Consider the following 12,187-nt stretch of genomic DNA (forward strand, 5'->3'; position numbering starts at 1 on the left):
GTTTCACTGGTAAAAATAAATAATTGAAATGGGTATATATTTGTTTTTTGTTAAGTTGCCTAATAATTATGCACAGTAATAGTCACCTGCACACACAGATATCCCCCTAAAATAGCTAAAACTAAAAACAAACTAAAAACTACTTCCAAAAATATTCAGCTTTGATATTAATGAGTTTTTTGGGTTCATTGAGAACATGGTTGTTGTTCAATAATAAAATTAATCCTTAAAAATACAACTTGCCTAATAATTCTGCACTCCCTGTATTCGAAATATTCGCAAATTTTCGAAGTACCTATATTCACGATAAAAATTAGCAATTCGAATATTCGTGATCAACACTAATGGGTACAAGGAGTGTCAGATTCACTGCTGCCCCCTGGAGGATCTGTTTATAGCTGCCTGTGTTTTATGATTGGACCTCTCTATGTGCAACTGAGAGCAATTCCTTAACAAAATGAGACTGCAGATTACCCTGCTGCCACCTGCCATAAGCAGAGTATTGGCACTGTCCATGGCAGCCTGTGCTCTGTGAATGGACAACTGAATGGGACTTTTGCTTGTATATAGAGCAATTCCAATAATGAAATTGTATAATAAAAAGTACAATACAGCAATTCCATCATAGTCCAGTTCTGGCACTTAAACCCTCGTGGTGTCATCGTCTAAATACAAGTGCTGTTTATGGCAGCCTGGGCTCTGTGATTGGTCAGCTCAATGTTAATCCTGTTTGTAAATTGTGTTAGACAATTTTAGATTTTTTTCAAATCCCTTGTATGGTCCAGTTTGCCCATAATCTTGTTGCGATATAACCCTTTATTTTTGATTCTCCTAGATTCCTTGGTGGACAAATCAAAAGTTGAAGAGAGTGAGCAGAAAGCGTCTGAATTCTCCAAGAAGGTGAAGCCATTTATCATGGTCATTTAAATCCCAGACAATTGGTTTTCTGTGATTAGGACGTTTTTAGAAAGGCTTTTTTCCCCTCCCGGGATGGAGACAGCTATTGATTTGCTGTTTGAATCAATGTTTGGCTGCATTTTAACATGATCCTTGTCAGTATCACAAAGGTCAATATTGATGTATCAGGTTGGACGCGGCCGCTAAGTCGGAGAAAGGTTGTATTATTTTAACTAAGATCTGCAGCTTAAATACCTGAGCACATTAAGTGCAATATTCTCCTGCGTGCTGTCTCCTGGACTTACTAATGCAATATACAATCAATTGATCACTTTCCCTCACTTTGGACAGTAGAGGTTTTTTAAGGGGACCTTCCACCTCCTTTTCCTCCATGAAATAAACCTAAGAGGATGGACCTCTGAGTTTCTAATTCAAGTAAACTGTATTCCATTACTTTTCTCCAATTTACCCCCAACAATATGATATAAAATGCAATGTAAAAGAAACCAAAACACTAGGACAATGCAAGTATCCCCAGGAGACATGACTTTTCTCTCCCTTGTGTACATTTTCACATATAGACACCTTGTGTAACTAAAACAGGTTATTTAAAGATGTGTCCACCCTTACATTTTTGCAAATTTCTTTAAGGACTCCAATTGCTCACCATACAAGTTTATTTTGCAATTGCAATGAGCTAGCATAATCATCGTCAGGCTGAAATTTGGATATATATCGAGATAAGACATAAAGTACGGAAGGAGACATCTGTATTTGTCATGCGATTAGTTAAAAGGTTGCTGTGATTGGATAAAACATCAGTCAGCTGCTTTAGATGTGCCTCAAAACTCAACCAATCAACCAACCCATAGAACAAACAATCAATTTAGTCTTTAGGACCATAGGCAGACTCCATATGGAAATCTTTAGGGCTGCCCTTGCTCATGAGAGTATCCACATGTCAACCAAAGCTCTGAAGGCCAGCTACAACAAGGCCCAGGAGGTCCAAGTGTCCCCTTGATTCTTCAGGTTATCATTTTTTTTTACAGTTAATTCTACAGTATTGGTCTTGGTTGGACTGCAGATTGGACACAATTATGGAGCACAACAAAAAAAAAGGGTCATGACTCATGAGGTCGACCTTTATGGGATAATTCATGCATACCTTTTAATATTACTTAATATTAATTACTAACTTACTTTTTAATAAAATTATAAATATTCTGCATAGCTGGAGAGTTGATCTTTAGGATTTTTTGTGATCCCCCAGTCCAATACTCTACAAAAGTGTAGAGTTGCTTTTCTAGCAGAGGGTACTAAAAGTTCTAACTAAAGCGCTCCACCTCCTTCTAGAAAGATTTCCACCCCTGACCTGTTGCATATAAGGCCTTATGCACACGACAGTTGTTTTTCTCGGCCTCCGTTCCGTTTTTTTTTTTGGCGGATAGGATGGGGACCCATTCATTTCAATGGGTCAGCAAAAAAATGATGATAGTTCATCCGTTTGTGTTCCGCGTTCGTTGTCCGTGTTTCCCTTCAGCAACAAAAATAGTGCATGTCCTACTTTTTTCACATTTGCGGACAAGTATAGGCATTTATTACAAGGGATCTGTGGGAAAAAAAACGGATCCTCCAAAAAAAACGGATGTCGCATCCGTTTTTTTTGGCGGACACACAATTTGCGGACGCAAAAAACAACTGTCGTGTGCATGAGGCCTAAAGGCAAGGATATTAGTCTTTTGCTTGATTGAGGCTAGGTTGTAATTCTCTGATATTCATATTGATGTGCCTTCAATGTCTGCTAGAAAGTCCATTGAAAGGGGTTATTCAGCTTAGAAAAGCCATTTCATATACTCTAATAGCATGTTAATAGATGGAGAGGGGTCTTCTGTTTAGGACCGTCATCCTTTAAAGTAAAGAGCGGTAACAAAGAGCATCTCTAACTCTGGAGGACCTGTCCTATCCTGCATTACAAAGACAACCCATTCATTTGTATGAGCACCTTGCAATTCTTAATTTCCCCAGTGGTGGCACTGCAGGGAAATTAATCACTTACTGACAGATTACCCTACCGAATACAGTTGATGGGAGGCACTTTATGATTTTAAAGAGAAAGATAATCCCTTTAAGCCTTGTCGATTGCACCAATGGTCTTATCCTTGAGAATATCTGGGGTCACTGTTTCTAATTAGATGTGTACACAGCACCCTACATGTCTACACTTGCTGCAGTACTAAAGGAGACACAACATCTAATGAGCCCCGAGCGTGGACTGAATACAAACACCTCTGTGAGTGACATTTGGAAAAAGCTATTTTAAAAAGTGATATCTTTGAAGTATTACAAAGGAACTTAGATGTTCAGTGGGAGCAGTCGGCACAGCGAGCAAATATTTCTTTTATGGAGGCTGGAAGCCGCCTTGGCAAACAATGGATGACATAACATTTCCAACTCTAGAGTGGCTTCCAACTGGGATTGTTATATCACTCTCATACACTTTTAGAAGTTAAATCTTTTCTTTTCAGATTTGAGAATCGGAATCTGGTTGCATCAAAACATCCAAAGATCAATTTCTATGATGCTCGTAACGTAGGGTTCATACTGAGAGGAGATTCAGCGGCAGAAATCTGAAGTCCTGTTGAGAAGTTTTTGTTTTGTTGATCCGACCAAAGAATAGAAATGGGAAATATGATTTATTAGATGCAATATGTACTTATCTCAAACGCTATTGTGCTGGACTAGAATGGCCTCGGACCTCAGATACAAAGATGCTAACATGAATAATATAGACTATTACAGGCTAATAGCAAATTTTAGCATGAATGATCTTTCCTGAGGAGGACACTTGACAGATATCTTGTGAAAAAATAATAGATGTGCCTTGTTGTTTTTGGCTTATCGGCTGCTCTTAGGTTTGTCAGACATTGATAAATAAACGCTTTTAAAAATGGACGTGTTCTCAAGTAACTTTTTAGCTGGTTTAGGCAATAGAGATGTAGTAGAGTAGAAGCACCCTAAGATACTCTGTCTCCATCGTTAGTTGTAACCCTACTTATCTGTGCTATGTCCCTAGGCCATCTTGTAGGTGGTGCATTGTAGAAGATGTCGTTGTAGAAGGATACACCATTGGAAATATGTTATTGTAATGGCTCATCAAATGTCTACAAGTTAATAGACTTCTCTTTGATGTCTATGGTAAACCTACATAATTATCCATGGGGGATCTTTGTAGAAAAAAATGGTCAAATGCCACATTAGACCTCCGGTACTTTTCTTCTTTATAAATGAGAAGAATATTCTATTCAGCCTCCTAGATTAAGCACAGGTGACAGGTTTATACTTTTCATTCACTCCAGAAAAAGAAGATGGACGGATGTTAGACATTATACATCTTAGAACAAGTTACAAGTTCATTTGTAGGACAATTCCTTCTTGTTCATCGTCTAGAAGTTGATCAGTATAGGTTTATGATATGAAAAGTATTTTATACCAAGATTATCATTCACTTTTGCATTTAACAGATCCAGCAAGCTTTTCAGTGGTAGATCAGCCTGCTGGAGTTCACTGGATCCAGCCTAACTGGATATTGGCGTTCACTGCCGGACTCCTTTGACTATAATTGGATCCAACAGGGATCTGGACAATTTACCAATTTCGGTTGGACGGAAACTGTTTCATGCAATGTTTTTTGTCCGGTCGAAAGCCAAGATTTTACTGGAAAGCGGCCTGATCCCTGCCGAATCCGGTGAACTCCGGCAGGCTGTTCTCGGACTGAACAGTTTGCCAGATCCGTTAAATGCCAATTCGAACCTACTGTAATGATGATCTTGGTATAAAATACTTTTTATATATGTTTAGGAAATGTTGGCCATCCCATTTTCTTCTGCCCCTATACAGTATTTATTTCAAAGAAGGTATCATTTGATTATTACATAGATCCCAGCATCACCCAGTAATCCATAAACTATTTACTGTACTTGCTATAGTATACATATAATATAAATCAAAACGATCAAGCAAAAATACTTCCAAAAATGGTAGACTTTTCAAGAAAGTATCAGAACATATCTTAGTTTTGTAAAACATGACTGGTCCGTTTGGTAAGGATATATCTAAGATTATGAACATGTTAAATTACTCTGAGTAGTTATTGTATAATCAATATCAGTATTTTATAGAGCACTGCTGTAAAGAGTTGTAATATCTTCCTTTTTCCACCATGGAGATCTGAACTACCATGGAACCAAACATTGCAATGATGAGTAATATACAGATGTGTCCTTCCTTACCTATCCTCTTATGTGTGGCACGAGATGACCAACTTTTTTAAAACATCAGTATTTCACAATATAGTATCACAAGTTTTCTATGCTACATATGTGGCCACCCAGTGGTTGTGCTGTAACTTGCAGTCTTTCAAGGGTTTCGCTAGTATGTCGTGCCATTGTATTAAGTTGGTTTCATGAGAAATTGGCCTTAAAGGGCGTGAAGATAGGTCATGAATATCAAACCGGTGGGAGTCCAGCATTTAACATCCCCACCAATCAGCCATTTTGGGCTTCCTTGGCATTGGAAGCTAGCCGTGTACATAACGGATGCAGAAGGCCTCAATGTGTGTTGCAGTATGCTGGCACGGCCACTACACAATGTATGGAGCTATGTGCATCCTACTATGTACATGTTACGTTTTCAGAGCCTCGGCTGCCCGAAACAGCTGATAGGAGGATAGGTAATCCATATCTGTAGCCAAAAACGATACCTTTACAGCTAATTTACAGCTACTGTAACATATTACATGGGTCCACCAGAGGAGATATTCCTCCATTTATACAAAACCTGTACTCTTAATTCCATTGTAGACTTCGTTGTTATCATTGCGCATACAAACCTCGTCATTAATATGGTCTAGATCACCATCTATCACCTAACCAACATCATGTTATCTAATAGGCCACTTGTGAATCATCCCATAAGCAATAGACCCTAGTGGCAAACTGCAAAGTCTACTCCAAATTGGGTTGTCTTCTGCTGGACCTTTTGAGAACTAGTGTCAAAGTCTGGGCCCATTGGAGGATACTTTGATCTTCTGATAGACCATTTTGACCCTCCCGGTAAAGCAGAAGTGCAGATGTTGTGCATGTTTCCACCATCTTAAAAAAGTTGATAGATCACTCAATATTTGGTTGACCTTACTTGGCTTCATCACTTTCTCTAAAGCCACCTGGTAATAAATTGGTCACAGACCATTGCTTTGCATTTATCAGTAAGTTTGCTGGGTTACACGTGAAGTTGGGGCCTGATTCTACTGTCGCTGTTCCTGGGTGACAGCCTCGGGCTCTTGTTTCCTGAAGGCATCTTAGATTAATTGAATTTGCGTACCCAGTGAGGTTAACAAGGGTGATTTACTTTGGAGGGCGAGTGCTGCTTTCACTGTTTATATTATTCTTCAAACCTTATCAAAGTACTACGTTGAAAGCTTCCCTTGAACGTTTAGCGCAGAGTCTATTGCAAATGATGACTTTCTGCTCTGATCCTTGCAGTTTGATGAAGAGTTCACGGCACGTCAGGAGGCACAGGCCGAGCTTCAGAAGCGAGAGGAGAAAATCAAAGAGCTGGAAACTGAAATCCAGCAGCTGCGGACACAGGTAATAAAAGCAAAATATAGACTTTACGTGAGGGGCCTTCAGAGTGCCGGATCATGTATGCTTCCCATAAAGTCAAACTTCTATATTTCTGAGATATTTTGACCCTTTAGTACACAGAAGAAGTTTACATCACTGCAATCCTTTCTCGCCACTGTGACTGGACCAGAGGCAGACTGGGAACCTAAAGTGGCCCTGGGAAAAAATACTAAAAGCGTCCCCGTTTTGTAGTCGGGTCCAAATTGATGTAAGGCAGGGCCAGCAATACCGTACTGTGACACATTATACCACCCCAATAGGGCCAAATACCACAGTCCATCACAAAATACTGCCAGCAGGACAAAATACATCCCGAAAAACGTGAAGAAGGCTCAGGTGGCCCCCTGTCCATCGGCCGACTGGGAAATTTCTCTGTAAGGTCTATGGCCAATCCGCCCCATGATCAAAAATTACGATAATGATAGTTTTAGTTTTTGTTGTGTAATCGAATTAAAAATCAGTTTTATGTAAATTTAAGGGGCTATCCTTACATTTTTAATATTGATGGCCTGTCCATGGATTGGCCATCAATATATGATCAGTGTGGGGGAAGGAAGGTCTGACACCCTGTACCCCCACCAGTCAGCTGTTTCAAGGTAGCATTGGTGTGACTGCACAGTACCATTCACTTCAATGGGACCAGCACTGCAGTTACAGGCTCGGCCCACAACACAATGGATGAAGCGGTGTCACTCCAGCATGGGAGGTACTCTAATACTACTTATAACAGAGATACAGAGTGTCAGACCTCCATCTGAGGATAGATAGAGAAGATTATTCCTTAATGAAAATTCATGCAGATACATAATATACTGTATAGTGTTTCAAGCCATATTTTTTTTGCTAAAAACAGTGTCACATATTTCATGGGTTGTAATTCAGCTCCACCGGCGTGGGCATGAAGTGCAATACCAGACAAAGCCCATTTGGAAGCTTTGACTACAAGTCAGAGTGGAAAAATTGCTACAAAACCATCTCTGATGCTGAATCTTTTACACAGAATCTTTTGACAGTGCACATTACAATAAGCTAATTCTTGGGGCACCCATCCAAGAAAAGGGGAATTTTCAAAATAGACACCCCCTTTAAGTGTTATAATGTATCGCATTATACATTGTCATTATCACGTCTGAGATGGCAAGTAACAGACGTGGGGAGGGAAGAGGAGCCCTAGACGGGCTGCTCAACTGCACGCTGATCACGTGCCTCGTCCCTGGCTTACCCTAAAATAAGTCCTAGGTAGTGAGTAGGGTAGTGGGAGCACCTAGGGTAACAACAGGGAAAGGACAAAGAACACAAACAATCCCCGAAGGGAGGCAACAAACAGGGGAGAACCGGAGATCCGACAGCTCCAGTTCCAACGGCTCCACAGCAACAGTTGTCCACTTGAGGTCAGAATAGAAGATCTGGAAGGAAGGTCTATATCCGGCAACAAAGGAAGCAGAAAGGGAGAATATATAGTAGCTGGGAGCAGTTGACAGAGAACAGCTGAAAGGAAAAGCTACAGATTCCTAAATGGGACAAAAAGGATCGCAAATCTAAGCAGAAAAACCTGGACCGGGATCCATTCTCACCATTAGGTCATGGAGCGATCTCTTGAGAAACCGAGCGAGTAGCCAACCACTGCGACCCTCTGACCCCAGGCACAACAGGGTCAGCGATAGGTCGTGACACCCTCGTGACAGTCATTCCAGGTAGCTTTTCAAATTGGGCCGTTGTATCGTAAACTAATGTATTTAAAAAAATGCATATACTGTATAGACAGCAAGGACCACAGACTCCCGGTTAAAAGTTGTGACCACAAGCCTTGCCTTCTTCACGCTCCATGCTATCATAAGACATCGGTCCTAATGACTGTGATATCAAACCCCCTAGCAATGTCTACAGATAGCATATGGATACATAGTTATTAATGTGGAGGAGAAATAATTTTGCTATTGGGATGAGTTCCTTTTTGCAAAATTGCTCTTCCCTATGACAGTATTGCATTAGTCCGTAACCGGTGGCTCTGCAAATGTTGAGAAACTACCACTTCAAACTTTGTTCAACTGCGATCCTGGCATGTTAGGGGTTATAGTTTTACAACAACTGGTTGAAGAGCCACAGGTTCAAGACCACCATTTAAAGAGAGCAATGAGTTGCATTCCTCATTCAAATTCTAGTACATCTCTTTGTTACTCTGTTATTTCCTCTTGAAGTTTATGAATAAAGATACAACTGGGGGTTACCATTTGGGAGTGTGTCCCTGCACTGTCTGGCTCTAGAAACCCTCATTGAATAGTGTTAAACTGTGCAGTGGAACGCCCACAACTGGTAACACCCAGCTGTATCATTATTTATAATTTGTAGCAGGAATAACACATAGAGTCTTAAGAACAGGTGCTAAAGAATAGTCATTTTATGTGGAATACAATTATTTACTAAACCAGACATGTCAGAGAGGTGACAGGTCCTCTACTTGGGTGGATCCTGCCACAGGGTGTTGTTTAACCCTCTCCCAAGGGGTTCGGTATCCTGCAATTTCCATAGCCTGCCTAGTCTTGGGTCTGGGTTCACCTACTACTCTTTCGGGAAAGCCACAATTAAGAAACAATTCAGGTTTGCAGTTATTGAGAAGCCGCAGTAATCAAGTTTCTTTGTTGTAACCTAAACCCTAAAGAAGTTGTGAACAATCAGAAAGTTGCTCCGTAAATCACATTACAATAATCCTGAATGCATTAGTGTTTAATGAGCGGCGGCTCTGGACTTGGTGGAGCCATGGGCTTAGAAATACGCACGCCGCTCTCTGAGACTTGTAACACGAGCTCGTAAAGAGGCTCTAAAGCAAATGACTATTAGCCTCCAACCAGCGTCTAATCTATGTTCTTCCACATATTTACAGATAAACAGCAGCGCCTTTTCAAAAATAGTCATTTTGCCGTTTTTTTATTTTAAACTTTTTTTTATTTTGTTTTTAAGATGTTCCTAGATTGTTACATTTCATCATTAACATTGTGTCCGCATGCTTTATGATGGACTGGTGCAGAGCAGGATGTGGGCAAGTCCTAAAAACTGTGGTTACTCCCTGATTGATGAGCGTTTAGTATTTCTGGGAATCGTTAAGCCGAATAATATGTGACCTAATCGAGTAATCTGTCAGGTGGAGAAATATACATTTATGGATTAGCCCTTAAAATATTCTGCATGTTATAAAACTGTGAATATAAGTAACATAACCAATAAAATGCATCCTCAAATCTGCAGAAAGGAGATATTTTTTTATGCTTTGTATATTTTTAGAGTTTGTGTAACTATCTACTGAATCTATCTGTCTATATCTACAGTATCTATCTAGTTATTATCTATCTATCTAATTATTATCTATCTATCTAGTTATTATCTATCTATCTAGTTATTATCTATCTATTTATCTCATGTCTATCTATTTATCTCATATCTATCTATTTATCTCATATCTATAGATCTCAAATCTATCTATCGATCTATCTATCTATCTAGTTATTATCTATTATCTATCTCATATCTATCTATCTAGTTATTATCTATCTCTCTCTCTCATATGTATCTATCTCATATCTATCTATCTATCTATCTATCTATCTATCTATCTATCTATCTATCTATCTCCTATCTATCTCATATCTATCTATCTATCTATCTATCTATCTATCTATCTCATATCTATCCATCTTCCATCTATTTTTCCTAGATTGGAGAATAGATATGACACATCTTTGTTTTCTGTAGGGATTGTGCAAAGCTTCATTTTCCCTGTGGTGGTGTAAGGCTTGTTTCACATTTGCGTTCCGGCTGGGAACAACCTGCCAGATCCATGAATACCGGGTGCTACCATCATGCGCAGGCCAAGGTTCCCATTCACTATAATTAGGGATGAGCAAAGTTTTCAAAAATTCCATTCGGCTGCTTCGCCAAACTTAAACAAGAAATTCCGTATTACTTTGTTACAAATCGTATTCCATTGTATGTAGCGGGTGCAATGACTGGGAATGGAGATCACATCATCCCTCATCATTAAACCCCTCAACGCTGTTTGCCGCATCTGAGAGTCACATTGCGGCCTTTCAGGGGTTAAAAAAAAGGTGCAAACTCACCTCATCTATTTGATCGTGGAGAGCCCGTCTTGATTGAAGAAAACGCACCAAAATGAACCTGCCAGAGTGATGGCGTGATGATGACGTCACATGTCAGCGCGTGCAAGATTTGGTGCATTTTCTTCAATCAAGATGGCCACGACGGCCTCTCCACGATCAAATGGATGAGGTAAGTATAGATATATTTTTTTTAACTTGCATTTCAGGAAAAATTGATTTGTTACCATGAAGCACAAGGAAATTTGCCTTCATAACAAATCAAATTTTTCCAAAAATTTGGATCAAAGCCCATTTCGTTAACAATTCGCTCTACACTAACTATATTGGGGATCGGCACAGATATGGCTGAAATGCGGCAAATATGCTTTGTCTGCCCACCTCTCGTCATATTTGCACGGTAACGGCCGATTCTCCGCCTGTACCCATTATAGTGAATGGTGCTGGACGGTATCTCGGCTGCGCACGGTAGCGCCTGGTATTCACGGATCAGACAGACTCCCCCCACAGATTACAACTGATCTGAGGTTACCCATAAGAAAAAAGGAACATCCAATGTGAACTATAAAATAATCAGTGAAGTAAAATTTCTGTGGATGGAAATAATTCGCTTTTAATGAACTTAAAAAAAAAATTAAAATAATTCCTATATAAACTTTAATATTGCTCAGTGGATAATTTTAATATCAGTGCAGTTTCTGTAGGCCGCCACTCACCGCCTTTATCTCCTCTTTTTATCTTTTAATTAGTAGATGTAGAAGTTTTTAGTTTTATCTGTTCCTCTGGTAATAAAAATAATAATGGGCGGTAATAATACGACTGGGAGACGCTCATATTTGGGCTTCAAATACAAGACGTCTTAGAAATATCTTTTAATTTTCTCTTATTTCTTTCTTCATAACATTTTATTTGCTGTTTTTTGAGAAGAATCTTGTAGAGAATCACAAAAAAACCTGCAAAGTGTTGTACATAGAAGCCATTGGCCTCACAGCAGAAATCAGTATGGAACCCTCCTTTAAAGAGGACCTTTCACCCATTATTACACTATAAACTAACTATACAGACATGTAGAGCGGCGCCCGGGGATCTCACTGCACTTACTATTATCCCCGGGCGCCGCTCCGTTCTCCTGCTATGCCCTCCGGTATCTCCGCTCACTAAGTTATAGTAGGCTGAGATTCCAGTCACTAAGTTATGGTAGGCGGAGTCTGCCCTTGTTCTGCTGTAGCGCTGGCCAATCGCAGTGCAGAGCTCACAGCAGTTATTTTCTCCCAGGCTGTGAGCTCTGCAATGCGATTGGCCAGCGCTACAGCAGAACAAGGGCAGACTCCGCCTACCATAACTTAGTGAACGGAGATACCGGAGGACATAGCAGGAGAACGGAACGGCGCCCGGGGATAATAGTAAGTGCAGTGAGATCCCCGGGCGCTGCTCTACATGTCTGTATACTTAGTTCATAATGTAATAATCGGTGAAAGGTCCTCTTTAAGTGCAGGTTAA

General features: G+C 40.0%; 1 protein-coding gene across 4 annotated transcripts in view; it reads left to right on the plus strand.

Moving 5' to 3' along the window:
• DIAPH2 (diaphanous related formin 2) overlaps positions 1–12,187 on the plus strand; it is a 1,253,176-nt gene that overhangs the window by 340,332 nt on the left and 900,657 nt on the right. For all 4 annotated transcript variants that reach the window (XM_040442348.1, XM_040442349.1, XM_040442347.1 and 1 more), the window contains 2 exons: positions 836–900; positions 6,438–6,542. In XM_040442348.1, coding sequence (XP_040298282.1) covers positions 836–900; positions 6,438–6,542 — 170 coding nt within the window. The remainder of the gene's footprint in view (positions 1–835; positions 901–6,437; positions 6,543–12,187) is intronic.

This window comes from Bufo bufo, chromosome 8 (assembly GCF_905171765.1).
Source record: "Bufo bufo chromosome 8, aBufBuf1.1, whole genome shotgun sequence".
Classification (NCBI taxonomy): Eukaryota; Metazoa; Chordata; class Amphibia; order Anura; family Bufonidae; genus Bufo; species Bufo bufo.